Here is an 18664-nt window from a genome sequence, read left to right on the forward strand (position 1 = left end):
GGCGCGGGTCTCACCCCCCCGCCGTCCCCAACACGCGTGTCACAGCCGCACCCACGCCCCCCCCACGCCTTCTCCGCCGGCGGGGCCGCGGCCTGCGCCCATCTGCAGCGGCGGCCCCGCGCCCGCGCACCGGCCCGTACCTGGCGGCGGCCCCCGCTCCTCCCCGTCCCGCCCCACCTGGCCCCGCCGCTGCCAGAGCGGGGGCCGCCCCCGGGCCCTCCATTGTGCGGCCGGCGGCAGGGAGGGCCGGGGCCGGGCGCCCCTCCGCGTCTCCCCCTCCCCCCATCCCACCCCCGGTCTGTCCCCGGCTGAACCGGGGCGAACCCGCCCCGCTCCCTCTTTCCTTCCCTCCCTCCCCTTCCCCAGGCTGGCGGAGCTCCGCCGCCTCCCCTCCCCCGGCGTTCCTCCCTCCCTCTTTCCCTCCCTCCTTCCCTCCCTCCCACCGAGCGGCCGCCGCCCCTCCGCCGCTGCCCGCCGGAGCCGCCGACTTCCACCCCCCGAGCGCGGGTCGCCGCCGCCTCGCCCTGCCATGAGCCGGCCCCCCCCGCCGCCGCCGCCACCGCAGCAGGAGCAGCAGCAGCAGCGCTGAGCGCGGAGCCATGCCGGGCTGGAAGAAGAACATCCCCATCTGCCTGCAAGCCGAGCCGGAGCGAGGTGAACGGGGAGCGCCGGGAGCGGCAGCCACCCCGGGGGGAGGAGGGAGGGCGGGGGGCTGCCGCGCCGCCGGTTCCCCCCTCAACCATCCCGGGGGCACGGCGGCAGCCGCCCCGCGGAGGGGACGGGCGGGCGGCCCCGCGCCTTCCATCTTGCTCTGCCGCCGCGGCAGGAGCGGGGGGCGCAGGGGGCGGCGGCGGCGGGAGGCCGGCACCGGGGGACCGGACCGGGCCGGGCGCGGCGGGGGGGGGGGGGGGGGGCGCACACCGGGCCGGGCCGCGCTGGCGGCAACTAACTTTTCTCCGCGGTGCCGCCGCCCGCGCTCCCCCGGGCCGGGCTCCTGACGCCAGGGGGGGCGTGAGCCGGGGAGGGGGTGTGGGGGGTCCGAAGTGACTTCGGGAAACTTCCCTGCGTGGGGCTGAGCCCCCGGGCTGCCGCTCGTGGGGGGCCGTGGTCGCGGCTGGACCCGTCCCATCCCGCCCCGGGGGGCGCCGGCACGGCGGGGGCCGCGAACGCCCGCTCCGCGAAGCGGCAGCCACCGCGCCTGGGCGACCGGCCGTGCCCGGGGCAGCGGCCCCGCTGGTCCCGACATCGGCCTCGGGTCCCCACAGCCCGGTGTCGGTGTTGTCAGAAGACGGGTAGTTTCTGGTCGCTTTTCGAAATAAATCCTCTGTTTGTTCTAATGAAAAGGTAACTTTGCCATTTCCTCAAAGAGGGCTTCCGTCATGGGAGGTTGGCATGTCACTGCTCAGCCTGTTAATCAAAGGGAAAAAGGCTAGTACGCCATTTACACTGGGGGACTTTCAGGTTATGTCCGTCGTCTTATATCTTTGATTTACAGGTCGTTAATTCCGTGGTAGCGTACGGAGTCCTGAAGTAGGACGTTTGGTTTTGGCTGCCGTTGTATTGGATAGGTAGCTGTACTGCTAGGGGCAAAAATTCACCAAGCACTAAAAAAGAGGAGGTTTTGTTTGTTCTGTGGAAGAAATGTTGTACCCTTGCGTTGGAGGTGGAGGTCTGTTGCAGAACGTGCTTCTGACTAGTAAATCCTATCCCTAATGGGAAGTTCATCGCAAACATATGACATCATAAAAGTAGTCGCTGAAACGGGAGCAGGTATTTCTGCTGTGAAAAAGCTAGATTTTTAGTCCTTCCTCTTAGTAAATACGATCATTACTGAAATCTGTGGTCATATTTCTTTATGTCAGGAATCTGCGTAGCTGAGGAATCGCAGAAATAGGATGGACAACAGTTGTCAAAATATATCAGTTGCTTTTACAGATGAGGAAACTTTAGAAAGGCTCTAATCTGGCTATGTCAGAAACTGGAAAGATTTTCTCCTTTCATTCTGCATAAAGGTTGTGTTGTGAGCTGTACCATGTGGGCTTGCCTTTATTAGAAGTAAACAATGGTAATCGTTTTGCTCTGATGGGTTTAATGCCAGTTAGAATTCTGATTTGTTAACAATTCTTGTTTATTCCTATTTTCTGTTTAATCTTTCATCTTCATTATGAAGCAGGACAGATTTATATGTTAGTAGTCTTATCACTGATGCTTTTCTTTATTGCATTTCCACTGCGTAAATGAAAAAAAGCTCTTCTTGCCTAAAGTAAATGATTACCGTCTAAAGTATGTTGCATTGTATATTGCTCAAGTTTAGATAGTAATTCAGCAGGATTCCAGTTACTGGAACTTTTCTGCTTTAGACTCGGGAAAATGTTAAATGGTCAAAATAGTTAATCAGTGTTGAATTTAATAGTCCTCAAGTATGAAGAATAGATGAAATAAAGCTTTCAAACTAACCAGAAAAATGGCCAGTGCAGTAATGAAATGAAGGTGCATCTTTAGCTAATGTAGGAGTTTAGTATGGCATTGAGTTAAAAGGCAATTACAGATACAGTTAAATTCTGGTTCAAAGCCAGTTGTGCTAACATCCCCCTCTGCTGTTTCTAGAAAATATTTCCATTCGGTTACTCTGCAGCACATTTTATGTACATTGTGATATCAGAAGACTTTGGTGAATGTAAATGCTGTTAGTTTAAGCTAACATCGTAGCTGGTAGTTTTCTACGATTTAGATATGGAGTAATATTGAATGTGAAATATTTAGTAATATAAATTGTATTTACGTCACGTACACAAGCACACTCACATATAGGATATAAAATAGCCATTTATCCATCCCACATCCATGTGTATATTGGATAATAATACTTTTCATGCGTGTGTATTTTCTTTGTTTTTATGTACCTGTAATCTGATAACTTAAACTAGTGTTGTCTTCTAGTGAGAGGAGCTAGTCTTTACTCAAGCCCACAAACACCAGCAGGACTGACTAACAGAGATTTTGCTGTATAACAACACAAAACTGCTCAGTTAATTTGGTGCTGAAGTTTCTTGGCGGTGGATGATCCCAAAGCAGACTATAAAAATTAAAAAAACCCAACCAGCCGAACAAAAAACAACAAACCAAAACAAACCAGGAAAAAGCCCAACCACAAACAAAACAAAACCTCAGAAAACAAGCGAGGAGCTAAATAATCCCGGTTCATCCATGTGCCTCCTGCTGGCTTTCCCCTTCAGTCTCAGCTTTATTGTATCCACAGCCTGCATACTCCTTCTCTGTCATAATAAACAGTTACTGGGCAGCTTTGATTTCCAGCTTAGCTGTAGCAGCAGGTTTGCACTGGGAAAGAAGAAGTTGCTGGAGATGCTGGGAAAACTGGGAAGGCAAAGATTTCACTATGGTGAGCCACAAGTGGTTTGTACAGACCCTCTTTCCCCAGGCTTTTTCCCCCCTCAAACCTCACAGCCTGCCTTTTAGCCTCTCCTCGGAGCTCCACATCCTATGGACACACCTGTATAGAGCTGATCAGGCCCCCTGTGTCCTCAGCTCTGGAAAGAAGAGAAGTTGTGGGCGCTAAGATGTCAGGCTTGAGAAGCGGGTGGGTTTGTTAGACAGGCTGTGTGGAAACCTCACTGCATCTGTGAGGCAGTGTAAGAAGTTCACTGGGTGCTGATGCTCTTGTCCCCATCCAAACCAATGGGGCATTGCTTTGAGGAGCACTTCAAACGCTGTTGTATCTCCCCTGGTGCTCAGTTCGTGTAGGATGGCAGGAACTGGACAGTGGTGCTACTGTTCTGCTGTGAGGGCTCAATTAAAAAAAAAACTATTTGTGGAGCTTTGTTGTTTCGAGTGAGGAGCTGTCAGGATATGGCAAACTGTGATGTCCTCGTGCAGGCACACCAGGTTTGCTCCAAGCAGAGTTATTTTAGTGTATCAGGATCCTTGTTTGCCCCTTCCTTGCTTCAGAGACCCATTTCTATGTTGAATGCCTACCTCAAAAAGTCCTTACCTCAGCCCGTCTTTGTTGTTCCTACAAGTCATGTGCTGAAATGGAGGTTATCCAAAAAACTTGACGAAACCAGAGTTTTGCTAATGGAAATTGGCTGATCTTCCTGAAATGAAGTAGCAGAGATGTGGTCAATGCTGTTGGCTCACCTTGGTGATAATTGATACCCAGCGTGAAGGAGAGTAACCTGGGTTAATGTTTCAAGCATCAGAGCGCGTGTGGGCACGTAGGGTTTAGTGTTTGTGAGAGAGTTTGTTGTGGAGAAGATTCTCTTCCAAGGGGTGGCAATCAGTGGTATTTCAACAAGTATTTTTAGGTGTCTTCACTGCAGAAATTATGTGGGATACTTACGTCACATAAAAAAAAAAAAATCATGTTGTTTTGTTTTTTAGAGACTAAAGCCATATTTAAAATATGAAGTGGATAGGTTCTTTTTTGTGCACGCTGCAGCACAGTTACTGGGTTTCTGCTGCCTGCTCTGTAATCGAGCAGTGCTCTGCAGTGCCTGTGCCGCTTCTGGCTGCCACCACCACCATTATCACGAGGAGTCCCCTCCTTCAGAGGACAGGAATTGTGCTCTGTGTTGAGTAAAAGGACCGTAATGTATACCTGATGCAGCAAACCCTGTCGTTTCAAAAATGACATGCGAAAACTTACCGGTGTAAGCCAGTGTCATTAAAATTCAGGGCACACTTCCCCCCCCCCCCCCCCCCAATTTTCTGCCTGAGATACTAAATCAAATCTTGTTATAAACTACCTAAAACACTTTTTGAGGTGACATCTGAGCAAATACTTTGAGAAGAAAAATGTTTCTGGAATTAATTTTGTTCAATATCCCTTGCAATCAGCTTAAATGAAGGCATTTTATGGAACTCCTGCTTCAACTTTATAGCTGATCAAGTTTGACAGGAGTACGGAAAATAGTATTTGTATATCTTGTATGTTCATTATGGGACTGCTTGAGATCCCTTAATGTACGTGGTTATTAATTTTAAGAATGCATCTAAGTATACTTTGGTCTTGATATATTTTATTTTTTTTAAAAAAGGTATTATGCCTTCCACAGTTGTTCTGCCTCTGTGCTTAACATAGTAGCCCACTTACGTGGAGGAAGAAGGAAAGACTGTATTTTTATTTGCTGTTCTTCCGTCTGTCTTGGCAGTCAGGGGAGATTAGGTGGACTTTAGGACGCATTTTCAAGGAAACATTAGGAAATGTTTTAAAACCTGGGACTCAAGGATTAAAAAAAAATGCAAGTATTTTGTGAATCCTGCCTCAAATACAAAACTAGCGTGTTCTCATGGAAGATGTTCTGACAACAAGCATCTGGCCCTGAGGTTACTGCTGCGTGAGCTTGTTCGCTCGTCTCAAGCTGGAAGAGAATCAGTTTCTCAGATAAGGGAGAGGTATGGGCCTGTTATTGAACTTAATCGTGTTATTGGGGGTTAGCAATTCTCATCTGATCAAATGAGGCCACTTTAACAGAGGATATGCTTCATACTCTTTCCAAGTGCATGTTGAAAAATCAGCTTGTATTTTCAACACAGAAGGCTGAGAGTGACTGTTCACTGTATTTTAAACTCTGGCCTTATAATGCAAGAGGAATCTTCCTTCCTGAGCTTAGGTGGGTCCTTGGAAACTGAAGAAAGTAAGAGCTGGAGACCTAGTGCTTGCATTTAGCTGACTGATTTGTAGACTTTGGGACATCAAGAAAGTTTGGGACTGAAAACCTTGTACAAAGGCTTTCTGTCTGTCTTTGTATTTTCTCACTTGTGTCACATGCCTCCTGAAAAGTTAAAGTGTAAACCGGATGGCAGAAAACCTTTTGTGAGGAGAGGATGCGCTTACAGCGGCAACCCTAAGGATCAGGACTAGGTGTTGAGGGCTAACATTTGGAGTGATGCTTGGAAGACTGCCTCTACCCCAGTGAAGGCATTGCCTAGACTTGGTGTGGAGTCCAGACAGATATCTAGTGAGTGAACAATTGGGGCATTTGGTCAGTTAAGCTATGCAAGCACGCTGTAGTTGCTTATCTTTGACGTTAATAAGTCATGAATAATGATGGTAAGGACAAAAAGAGAAGGAAAAGTCACTGTATCTTAAAAAGCTGGCTTAACTAGCTGCCTTCTCGTCCTCCAGTAGCATCTGAAAATATAACTACATCTCAAATTGGAAAACGTGAATAATAGAAGATACATTAATAACAAAATACAAATTACAACCAGTATGTATTTTGTCCTTGTCAGGGCTTCTGCCTCTTTACACCACAGTCTGACTGAACTGCATCTTGGACAGTTGGTCTTTCTCCATTTGTTAAACTAAATGCTGGGTGAAGACCATTGGGGATGGTGTGATAAGGTGACACTCTAAGGCTGGTTTTCATCAGTGTACTAAGGACGCAGGCGCTGTGCCAGTTTTTTCATTCATTCTCTTAAACCCAGCTGGGACTGGGAGGGTTCTAACACAGGGATGGAAAGGAGGCAACAATTGCTCCCTAGTGCCCTTTTAGCATGAAAGGAACAGAGAATAAGCAAAAAGCATCTACATCTCTTGTGATCTGCACGGCCAAGTTAACAGTGTTTTATGACCTGCAGTGTTAAAAGAATTTGATAAATGTTGCAGAATCTTCATGAAGATACGGTCTTTGCTGATTGCTGGGAGGCGATTGTCTACTGTGTCTGGGTCATAACCAAGATTCTTTCCTATATAGAAAGAGAATGTGAGATACTGGGTGCAAATGAACACTTTCTGCCTCTGCAATTTTTTGCAGAGGTAAAACAGTTTTTGCTAGTGTTCGTCAAAAATTGAGTTAGATTTGCCAGCAGTGAGTGATGTCTTACTGATATGGCAGCAAACGCTCTAGCTTCCCTCAAAGAACAGCAACATGTAGAATTTGAAGCACTAACAATATTTGTCACTGATGGACACAGTTGCTTTTGCAGGTATCTGGGAGCTGTGACAGGTACAAGCTCTAAATGCAAGTTCTTGAGCAGAGTTTCCTGTCTGCTGAAACAATTGGAGACATAACCTGAAACACAGAAGCTTCAGTGTTAGATCCTTCAGTAATTTAGATGTAGATAACTTTTCTTGAATCGCGACACATACCTATGTACCTGCTATGGGTTGTTTTTTGTATGATTCAAAATTACCTGAGCTGCTGCTGCTCAAGGATCTCTATGAAGAGCTGTCAAGCCCATGTTGCGCTCAGATGTCTGCAGTAGGCAAGGCTTGATGGTAACACCTGCTCCATGTGGCTCGTGTCTGAGCCCAGTTTAGTCATGCTGGTGCTTATGAAAACGGATGCACTGGGTCAGCACTTGTCTGTAAGGGTCTTATGGTCGTGGCTGCGACATTCAGCGTTGTTTGAATGTTTTTCCGAAGCCATTTGAATTCATGCACGTTGAAATGTCATAAGTACCATCCATCTTGACTTATGCAAAAACAGACTAATGAGATGCATCAGCATCCTGTGTGGGTGAGGACAGGGTGGTCACCTGCTCAGCGGTTCACTCCGGCAAGATGCGCGTGACACCCTGTAAAATTCAGGGTAAAATAGTAACCTTAATGTGGGATACAAGAATTCTCAATTACTGTATCGCCCTACAGATTTTTCTTTCCTTCCTCTTCCCGCTGGCACGGGCTGCGCGGTGTGCCTGGGCAGCACAAGCTGTTCTGGTGTGTCCTGTGGTACGGGGTGGCTGGGTTTTATGGTTCTGAATGAGGCCAATGATGGGAAGTTTTTTTAAAGAGTCATTATCAGTGCTAATTCTGCTTTTCACTGATTCTGCATCACAAGTTGGAAGCAGTGTTCTTTGCTTACTGTTGAAATATTTTAAGGAGAACACATGAAGGAAGAAAACTGGGTAAGCAGGGGCTGACAAATTTGACACTGATATGTATTTCACATGGAATTTTGCCTTCGTCTCTCTTTGGAAATTACCACAGGAATTGAGAAAGACAGGTGTGACTGACACAATCTCGATCTCTTTTGTGCCTTACTTAATTTCTTGTTACTAGTGAAAATCACCACCGAGAAGATTCTCTGCTGTGCAGGGAAAGCTGCAGAGAATATTTTACTAGTTTTACTGTCTTCTTTCATCTTCTTTACATACTTGGATCCCACAGACATTTAGGAAGTTCCACCGTTGTCTCACTAAAGTTTAACTCATTTTTTTTCTCAAAATAACAGAATTTCTTTATTCCCTGAAATATAGTTAAAGATAGAAATATAGTGATGGCAGTTTAAAAATAACTGTCAATGAAACATTTTTTCTTTTTTTTAACCCAGTGGGATGAGGCTGAATTTTTAATGCCACCATTTTGTGGGGTGCTAATTGAATATTGTGTTACTGAATACGAACGTTTCCTTATTAGCAGACAGTATTTTGAATGTTGCAAAGTATTGCCAGAGTGTGTCCTCCCAGTAACTATCTTTCCTAAGAAGGCAGGCAGTACATAAAATGCTTATTTTTGTTTAGTGAGCCACACTGTGTAGTGCAGCGCTTTCTTCCTGAAGCAGTTTCACAGTAGGTGAACGTACAGTGAGTCATGGTCTCTATAGGCCCCAATGTAAAGTGAAATAAAGCCAACATGCTTACACTTAAACAAAATGAAGAAGAGCGTATTGGTGACTGGAGCATGTCTTTTAACTGAGCCAGACCTGAGACGATTCCTCGTGTTTCAAGCTTTTTGTTTCTATGGATATTGATTAGCAAGATACAGAAGTGATGCCAGGTTTTCTACAGTTGCCTGTGATGGAGACCAGGTGTCCCTCAGTCCAACGCTTGTTTGTCAGTTTAGCTGCTTCTACAGCAGGACAATATTAGCGAGAACAATATTTTCAGGCAAACAAGTGAAGAGCAATAACTGGTACTTTTTTGAGGGGGTATAGTAACGGCTGACATTGATCCAAATCCTTTAATAGTGGTAAAAAATGTCTGTGGGATAAATGTTTTCTGCATAGGCAGGAAGAAAGAAGGTGCATTGAGTCCTTGGGGTAGCGACTGCCTGTGGTTCAGGGCAACGGTGTTTGCTGATGGGAGGCCTTATTGAAAGTTGTTATTAAAATAGGAGTAATGCACCTGTGGACTATTTGGATTATATTATTCTCTTCTGTTTGGATTATCATCTCTGTGGACCAGATACTGTGTCTTTTGCACTGCTATGGCAAAGAGGAGCTTCTCTTGCTACTTCTGCCTTTTGCCCTCCTTGCCAGCTCCTGGTCACTGAAGGTCAGCAATGAGCTGGTGCTCACAGATGCCACCTCATAGAATCATAGAATGGGTTGGGTTGGAAGGGACCTTTAAAGGTCATCTAGTCCAACCCCCCTGCAGTGAGCAGGGACATCTTCAACTAGATCAGGTTGCTCAGAGCCTCATCAAGCCTGGCCTTGAATGTCTCCAGGGATTGGGCCTCCACCACCTCTCTGGGCAACCTGTTCCAGTGTCTCACCACCCTCAGTGTAAAGAACTTCTTCCTAATGTCTAATCTAAACCTGCCCTGCTCTAGTTTAAAACCATTGCCCCTCATCCTGTCGCTGCATGCCCTTGCAAACAGCCCCTCCCAGCTTTCCTGTAGGCCCCCTTCAGGTACTGGAAGGCCGCTATAAGGTCTCCCCGGAGCCTTCTCTTCTCCAGGCTGAACAACCCCAGCTCTCTCAGCCTGTCCTCATAGGAGAGGTGCTCCAGCCCTCGGATCATCTTCGTGGCCCTCCTCTGGACCCGCTCCAACAGGTCCATGTCCTTCTTGTGCTGAGGGTTCCAGAGCTGGATGCAGTACTCCAGGTGGGGTCTCATGAGAGCAGAGTAGAGGGGCAGAATCACCTCTCTTGATCTGCTGGCCACCTCTCACATGAGATTTTTTTTTTGGCATCTAAGCAAAGCCAGGATAGTTCCAACAAGTTGCATCAAGCATCACCATCATACTCTCCGTTCTCCAGATCTCTTTAAAGTGTTGGTGACTGGCAGGATTTTGTCCTCACTCGTGCCTACACTCCTCATGGCCGGGTTGGGACCTGAGGCTGAGATGGGGCTGTTGTGGAATTTTACACCGTTTTACTGCTCTGACAAAAAATTTAATTTCAGTGGCATTTTCAGTGAAGTATTTGGCTTGTTTTTGTGTTAGGAATGGATTATTTACACAACAGCTGGGCAGAAAGTAGAGCGGTAGCTGCACAGAAAATACTCTGGGGAGTGAAATTCAGTGCCTGGTAAATGGATGCAACTCTGATGGATTCTGGAAGTTAATTCACTGGTGCCAGCAAATTTACTGAGGCCTTGGAACTGTTAGTGGAGGCCATTTCTTAGTCCAAGGTCTCTTCTGAAAAGTCAGAGAAAACTTGCCCAAAAATCTGTTGCCTCCTTCACATGTATCTGCCAGTTTTATTCTTCCGTATTTTTACGTTTTCTGGTGGGTTTGTCAATATCGCCATGTTTTTGAATGCAGTGAGGAGACTTGAGCCTGAGCCTTTTCAAAATACCTGATTTATTTGATAAAAGTTCTGATTTTGTAAGGAATATACCTGTCAATTTCGTGGCCTTTTTGGGTGTGGTTTTTTTTGGTAATGCTAACCTTTCCCGAACCAAAGAAACAGTATATAAGATGTAGGCTTTCAGTAAACTGTGTTTTGAAAGGTTCTACGGACATCAGGATTTGGCAGGACCGAGGAAATGTGTCTCCTCTCTTACAGAAGTGTAGTTTGAAACTGTAATTTGTGGTGCTTTTAACTTCACCTCTTTCTAGGACTGTTTGCAAAATGTGCAGGAGCCAGATAAACTTGCAGGATTTGCATGTCAAAAGTGAAGCAGTTGATTAAATGCTTTCAGCTGGGGTGTGGGTGGCTGGATGGAGAGGGGAGAGAAAGAATGAAATGGATAATGTATAAGGATAATTCAGAAGCTTTATACTTGTGGCTCTTGGGAGTCAATAACTTAATTCAGGAATGTTATTAGTAGGAAAAAAACCCCACCCCAAACACCCCCCCACACACACACACCTCAAGCACAAGGTGTTAAAAGACGGCTGATGTTTTTTTGTGTTCATATTCGCTTATTGAACAAACACATCTTGTAACTTAAGTTTCATTTTATCTCGATTTGAATATTATAAGGCTTTAGTACTCCCAAGCTGCCCTGTCATTACGCTGCTGACAAAAATGATGCACTCTCTCAAGCTTTTCTTATGGTCTCATTTCCTGTGCCTGTCTTGAAGGTACTAACCTTAAAGTTTTTGAAATTTGCCATCTGCCTAAGGTGTTGCTTTCACATGTCCACAGAGGAAGGCGTGCATGTGTTTGTTTAAAAAAAAAAACCCCAAACATCAGGAATATTATATAAATACTATATATTGTATTCGTTCATCATTCTGCGTAGACACATTTTAGGTGTGTTCACTGCTGTTTGTTTAAATATTTAGCGTGAACTGATTCTTGCTTTTCAGAACACTTTAATATGAAAAGAGCCTTAATTTTCAGATGACTTGCCCTCTGTCATTAAATATAAATTTTTCAAACGAAAGAAAAAGAACAAGGTTCAGCTGCTGACTCTATATCCTATTTTCTGCTTTCATCAAAGATCAGGGTAGTAGGTAAGTAGTGCCTGAAGCCATATTCCTATACATATGTTTCTTTTCTGTAGAGTAATTGAAGTAATTTTAAAAAACACAACCTCTGAGAATTTTATGATGACCTCCTTGTGTAGGTGACTTAAATATAGGAAACATCCTTGTAGTTGAGTTATGGAGTCCCAGGTCATCTGAAAAACTTGTCTTAATACTTTTCTTTCCCAGCTATATATACATCAGGCTATTTTTGACATCTCTCTGGTCTTCCATCGCTCCTTTCTTCTTTATGATTTTACCGTGGTTGGCAGTAATTTTTTTATGACCCTTTTTTGTAACTAGACATATTTAATTTCTTTTTTTAAATGCAAAGAACAAACTCAGCATAAAAAGAAAAAATAGCATGATGGGCCTGTTCACTGAAAGTGAACAACTCTGGCGTTTAGGCTGATACTCTGAAGAAAAGTATTGAAAAGTAGCCTTTCACTGGCTTGTTTCAAGTGTTGCTTGTTATTTCCTTAGTGCTAACTGCCTGGGATAATTACATAAAACGTCTTTTTGTAATTTGTATGGTTTCGCTTTCAGTTATTAAAATGAAAAAACAGTATGTTTATGTGGAATTTCTAAATGTCCTATTGGCAAAATCAGGATTTTATGCAGCTATGCGAACGCATTGTGGTTTTTCTGACTTCATACTGAATTGTAAATTATTCCTACATAATTAGGATATTCATGGTTGTAGTTACACAAATTTAAGGGTTTGCAAGGTTAACGGTGAGCATTTTCATGATATTTTAAAATATACCTTTTGTGACACACCATACTAGTGAAGTACAAAACATGGGGAACACAAGTGAAGGTCTCTTCCAGGGATTGTTTTGAAGTCGTGGTTTGCGGCAGTATTTTTAAAACAGAACAATTTTTAGCTTATTGTAATGAACCTGAGTGGTCAAGTTCAAACAAATAAATTATCTTATTTGCATGTGGATTCCAGTTGATAATCAAATATTAGGCATTTAGCCTCAATTGATAGCACGCTAAGGATTATAAATAAATAAATATATAAATTTGTCATGAATTGATAATATGTCAAAGAGATCTGCTTATCAGCAGAATATGCGTGTGAAAGGCTTGAACAAGCAAACTGTCTTGCACTGAGTTCCTAATCCAGCAAAGTATTTAAAAATGTACGTGTTTCTCTGGATCGGAACGTGACACTCGGTAAACTGTTAGGCTCTAACTGTAGGAATGGATAATGCATGTGGTCCCAGTTCATTTGATGCTAATCTGGAAAAGATCTCTAAGTCAAGGCCACTGAAACCTTTGCTGCTCTCGTGTATGGATACTTGAGAATGAATAATCCTTTTGAAGTCAATGTGCTTAAATTTAGGCTTATAATTTATATGCTTAAGTAGATCAAAGGATAATTCTGAAAAGAAACTGTTTATTTTCTTTAATTAAAGATCATTCTTGTGATATGTGCTAATATCTGTTTTGTGGGGGAAAAAGAAAGCCAGTAAAAGGGATTTAAAATATCATAAATTTTCTCTCTCTCTCTTCCCCACCCCCCCCTCCCAGAGAACATGTAAAATGTATTTTTCTTTGGTGGCATTCCTTTACTTATTCCTCATATTTTTTTGTTGGAAGAGAAGTTAAGTGTGTTTAACTGCAAGGTGCTTTATATTCTTTTTTTTTTTTTTTTTCTGGTGGAAAAACATCTCTTCATTTCGTCTCATTGAAAAATGTTACGTCGTCAATGAAAGTAATGTGCAAAAAATGTATACTCGGAGCCGGCAGTTTTATCACGAGAAATGACACATACCATTTACCTGGTCAGGTCTGAGATCCCACTGCGTTTTCAGAGTTGCCTGATTCATTATCACAAAAAGGCTGCTATGTATCATAGCAGGAGGAAAAATCTTTGTCAGAGTGAAGTCATCGAGAGTTTTGTTTTTCCAAATTTATCTTTAGTGTGGATCCTAAAACCCAAGCTTTTTCCCACTGAATATTTGAATATAATAGCCCTGGAAGCAGAAGTTGTCACTATACAAAATAGGGTATCATCTTGGCTGAAATCAGTGAGAATTTTCTGTTGAATTTGGTGAAAGTAGGATTTCAGTCTGTTACCTGCACTGTTGTCATTTGGGATGGCTACAATTTTGGCTTTTTTTTTTTTTTTTTTTGGAAGCTGGAGTACTGTGTTGGATGCAGCGTGAGGATCACCTGTTGAGAAAGTGGGATTTAAACACTGTGGGGCTGTTACTGTGAATTGACATTGAAAGGTGTTTGGAGGAAAAATAGCAGCAATGCTATTTTTGTGCTTTGTACGTTAATTCCCAGACAGTTTAAAATACATATGCTTCTGGATAGTCCTTACTACTTTGATTTTGTATTCCAGTCTCTCTGTTTTTGTGAAATTCTAATGTATTGTCTGTGCTTTGAAAACGCTTTGCCACCTGGGAGGTGTTACTGGAATCTAAGTAATAATAGAAATATTCAAATTTCTAAAGAAAGTCTTAAAATGCTCCCAGACAAATCTTAATGTTTTCTGCTTTGTCCAGCAGAAGAGAGAACTTTGAGTTCATTAGCCCGTTTCATCTTCAGCAGTGGTTTATAAACCTTAGCCTTCCTTCTTTACAGCAAGGTAGGTATTATTCTGTGGAAAAAAAAATAAATAAAATTGGGACGGAGGTGTGGTTGGTGCAAGATCACAGTAGAGGTCTGTTTTGCAGTTTGAACTCTCTCATGTCTGGTTCTTCAGTCAGTAGAACACTGTGGTCTGTAGTCTATCCTGTGTGCAGGAATTGTGTGAGGTTTCTCTTTAATAGTTAGTTAGAAAATAACAACTAGAAGGAAAAGAGGCACTTTTTTTTTTTCTGTAGGAAAAAGCTGCACTTGCGTGAAAAAAATGCATAGGAAGGATAGCAAGTCCACTTGCTCATCCTTAGAAGTGGGAAGCCAATGCCAAATGGAAGCTTCATTTCTATGTTGCCATACGCGGAGTAAGCCAAATAACAAAAGAAAGCTAAAACCCAATATTATTCTGCAATATGACACTGCTATAAATCTTTTTGAGTGCTCTATAGCTTTCCAGTCAGTTAAAAAAAATAATTCTCTGTTAACAGAAATGACTCATATGCATTTGTCTCTAAACAGACTTCAGTATTTCAATAGAAAGGATCATTGGTGTATAAGTCATTAAACCATATGAATATTTATTTGTGCATGCTCGTTTCCTGTTCTACTGGTGCATCTCAATGTGTTTATTGAAGGTTTCTTTGGAAAAAAAAAAAAAAGTCCTCAAGGAATGTCTTTTGAACATAAATTTCCAATCGGGGGGGGGAGGGGGCATTATTTTCATAATGAAAACATCATCTTTCCCCTTGAACTGAGGTGCTGCATGGAAGAATAAAAGCACTTTTGCTTATTTGATCTTCCAGGAGCAAATTTGTGATCTGCCACTGCAGAGTTTGGGGGCTGATAATCTGTGAGCCCAGGTGCATGGAGGAGAGGAGACAATTTTTTTTTCCTTTGCATGTAAAACCAAGCATTTATGTTTAATCCTGTAAAAAGTCTACTTGGCTAATACTAAGATGTGAAAGCCAAGGTACATAAGCATGTACAGAAGAACAGTACCAAGTTGGACTTCACAGTGTTAAGTTTATGGTTGGGCTTGATAATCTTAAGGGTCTTTTCCAACCTAAATGATTTTATGATTCTACGTTCTTCTGTAAGAGGCCAATTTAGCTGGTAATCTTCACCCTTCCTCCTGATGTCCCAGTATTTTGGACTACACTGAAGATCGTTTCCGAAATTGGTCTCAGACACCTTTAGGTTTTACTGCTGAAATTTTACTGAGAGTCATAACTTTACCGAGCTTCTAGGGTTGTTGTGCTTTTCGATGGTGATGGACTTAAATACCTTGTCTGCTTCCCCAATACTGTGTAACGCAGAGCATTTGCCATTCGTTTTCTGTCTGACCTGAGCAGGTACTACTCACTTTCCACATGACCACCCTTCAGCTTTCCTTAAGCTATGGGCATCATCTGGTAAAGAGAATTAAGTAGTTTTTACATTAGGTTCTGCATTCACCGATCAGCATCATGTTCTGCTTCTCTCTAAAACTTGGAATGCGGTTTTATACAATTGATCGTTTTTGTGGTATTCCAAGGTTGCAATGAATTAAGGTAGCTATGGGAAGAATTTGGATCTTCATGGCAAAATACAGGCTCAGTGAAAAACACAGATAGGCAAAAAGGTAGAATATATTGCCATGGAAGCCATATTAAATTGTCAATGATGAGAACTTGAGATTGATTAATGTTTCCCCATAAGATGTTTTATTAAACAAAAAATGAAAAATGAACAATGCAAAATGTTATAGAGTAAATGGGGATTGTGCTGTGGTGTTTCAAAGATGTGAGCTAATATTTGCCCATTCAAGGAGACACTAACAAAATGTCACTTTGACTAGAGAAAAGAAGATTTTAAAGGTCTAGTGGTTCCTTCATTTGCTTCTTTACACACAGTATAGACTGTGTAAGCATAATTTGAGATTCAGAATAATGATTTCTTTTGAAAAAGTGTTTCTCATTTTTATTCATTAAAAGTCAAATTAGGATATTTAAATTTAGGAATAAGCAAAAATCCGTGGAGCGAAATTCCTTGAAACTGCTTTATGTCTCAGGTCATTCTCCAAATGTTTTAATTTTTGTTGGTGAAGTGTTTTAATAAACATAATCAAAATATGTGTTTACATTTTATTATTTCTAGTTATACTAAAATAAGGTGTTTCTTCTTTTTAAAAAGGCATTTTTTCTAGTAACATAAGTGACCCTGACTAAGCCCCTAATTTGTCTAGTATTTTGTATTTCCATTTGTTATATTAACTTTGTCTTCACATGTTATTAGTCTTTTTTTAATGGCTTCGTAACATTTAATCCTTTGTTTCCTTTAACAATCTTCAGCTATTGTAATGCATCTTTTTTATTGTTGTTGTTGGATTTTTTATTTTAACAGAAAGAAAAGGAGTGAGAAAATACCGTTCAAACGGGAACACTCTGTTTTCCATGTTCATTGGGGCAGAGGTCTTTCTCATCTACTTTGTCTGTGACCGTGTCTGCTCTTTCCTGCTTCAAGGCAATAAACTGTGTAGCAGTGAAATGCAGGGTAACCTTCCTCTTGGGGATATTGGTTAGAAATGTACTGTTGTCCTGAAGTTTGAGAATTTGTATTACATTTGAAGCTTCTGTTTATATTTTGTTGCTTACTATTAGAAAGTGAGTATGCTTGTCATCTTGACAAATGCCCGATTTAATCCCGTAATCAGTTGTCTAAATAGTATTGTATGGAAATTAAATTCACAGTCTAATTTTGCGTTGTGTGAAGAAAGTCTTTACCTTATTACTTGATAATTCTGATGAATGTTCTGTTTTTCTTGAGAAGGGGTAAACAGAAATTATCCACTGGGGTATGCCCTCACCTGTATCTGTCCTTGTCACTGCTGTCCCTGTTCTTTGTTGTGGAGACCTGCTGTACTTTGGCTGCGTGTTGCTGGTCTCTCCTTCACACCTGTGTAGTTGCTCAGTGTCTTTTCTGAAGTTGGAAGACTGGAGCCCAAGACCGAGGTCCAGATCCAGACATACCTTTACTGTAAACTTGAAGTTCTACCTCCCGCTGTTCACAAATCCATCCTCCTCCCTGCTTTTGGAGCCACTGTTGTTCTTTGAGGTGAGGTCCTTCCTGGATAGTCCATCGGTCCTCTACTGTTATGTTATCCTTCTATTAATTTTCCCCAGGTACTATGATATTGCTCGTAGTCTGCTCTTCTCTTCATTATCCTTTAATAATCCTTGCTTGATCGATAAACATTTTAATCTCATCAGTCACCCCTCTTTCATGTTAGTCTTCATTGTCTTTCTGTATTTTTCTTTTTTTAGAAGATGACTTTTTCCTAGTTTAAGCACATTCCTAGTCCTACCTGGATCATAGGAACTGATGAAAACTGTTCATGGAATTAAGGAAAGTCAGATCTCTTGTCCATGAACACTTCTTTGAATTCAGTTAAACAACCGATAAGGCAGATCATCTCTTTTTCTTCTTTTTTTTTTCTTACTATTTATTTTTTTTCTTACTATTTATTTTTTCTTACTATTCTAGAAACTGAAATAGTTGGAATTGTCCACTTGGTATTGTCTGTCGCCATCTCGCTGGAGGTGGGTGAGATGATTTGGTGTACCTTGGAGTGATTTCTAGAGGAAGGCTGTAAACTGATCTGATCGTGAGGCTGTAAGCCATCCTCATGTGCGTAGCTTTTGCAAAGCCACTCTTTTGTCTTGTCTTTGATTGTAGGTCAGCTGTTACAAAGAACATGTGTGTTCAGTAGTGGACAGAACTGAGGTGCTCTGGCAGTGGTCCTGGCCCATGCGTTGCTTTGGAGCAGCAGGGTGGGAGTATTGTGGCAGCCACGGCATTAAAAGCCATCGCTGTAGTTTGCGGCCAGCAACAGGAGGAATTTCCAGCAATAGCTACAAAGCTTTCCAAACAATTTCAACAGTTCATTTACTTGAGATGTCAGAAAGCTTTTTCCACTTGAGATTCTGTGCATGTGATTTGTCATCCCAGGGCTTTTCCCTGCATTCTCCTTCCTGCTTCTGAATAGCAAAGGCTCTCTGAACCGCTCCCCCTCTTCCATCTTGCCTGTTCTCCTTCTTTTTTCTTTCTCTGTCCCTGTTATCTTTCTTTTTTTCCCATTTTCTGCCATCTTTTATCCTTGTTTCTTCTTCCTTATTATTGAGTTGCCTATTTAGACAGGCATAAATAAGTAGTACTGTAATGATGGTGAGGGCAAACTAAATAAGAGGTATGCTCATTGTTATCTGAGCATAATTTATGTCTTTTTTTCCCCCACCAGCACAACAGTAACAGAATGTATGGGCATACTGCTGCGTCTACATAGAGTCAAGAGGAAAAATGCCAAAAAGGGACTGAAAAGGTCATTTTAGGTAGCGTTATTCAGCCTGCAGTTCGTGAATCACTGCTGGTCCATAAATCGCTACAGAATAGTCTTTGAAACAATTATAAAATGCCCCAGGCACACAT

At 42.5% G+C, this 18664-nt stretch overlaps 1 protein-coding gene across 9 annotated transcripts in view; it reads left to right on the forward strand.

Moving 5' to 3' along the window:
• The first annotated feature begins 468 nt into the window (after window positions 1–468).
• The window catches only part of GRIP1 (glutamate receptor interacting protein 1), a 335688-nt gene continuing 317492 nt past the window's right edge, over window positions 469–18664 (forward strand). For all 9 annotated transcript variants that reach the window (XM_054183548.1, XM_054183689.1, XM_054183982.1 and 6 more), the window contains exon 1: window positions 469–654. In XM_054183548.1, the coding sequence (XP_054039523.1) occupies window positions 600–654 (55 nt within the window). In that variant the 5' untranslated portion in view covers window positions 469–599. The remainder of the gene's footprint in view (window positions 655–18664) is intronic.

The sequence above is a fragment of the Rissa tridactyla genome, chromosome 1 (assembly GCF_028500815.1).
Source record: "Rissa tridactyla isolate bRisTri1 chromosome 1, bRisTri1.patW.cur.20221130, whole genome shotgun sequence".
Taxonomy (NCBI): Eukaryota; Metazoa; Chordata; class Aves; order Charadriiformes; family Laridae; genus Rissa; species Rissa tridactyla.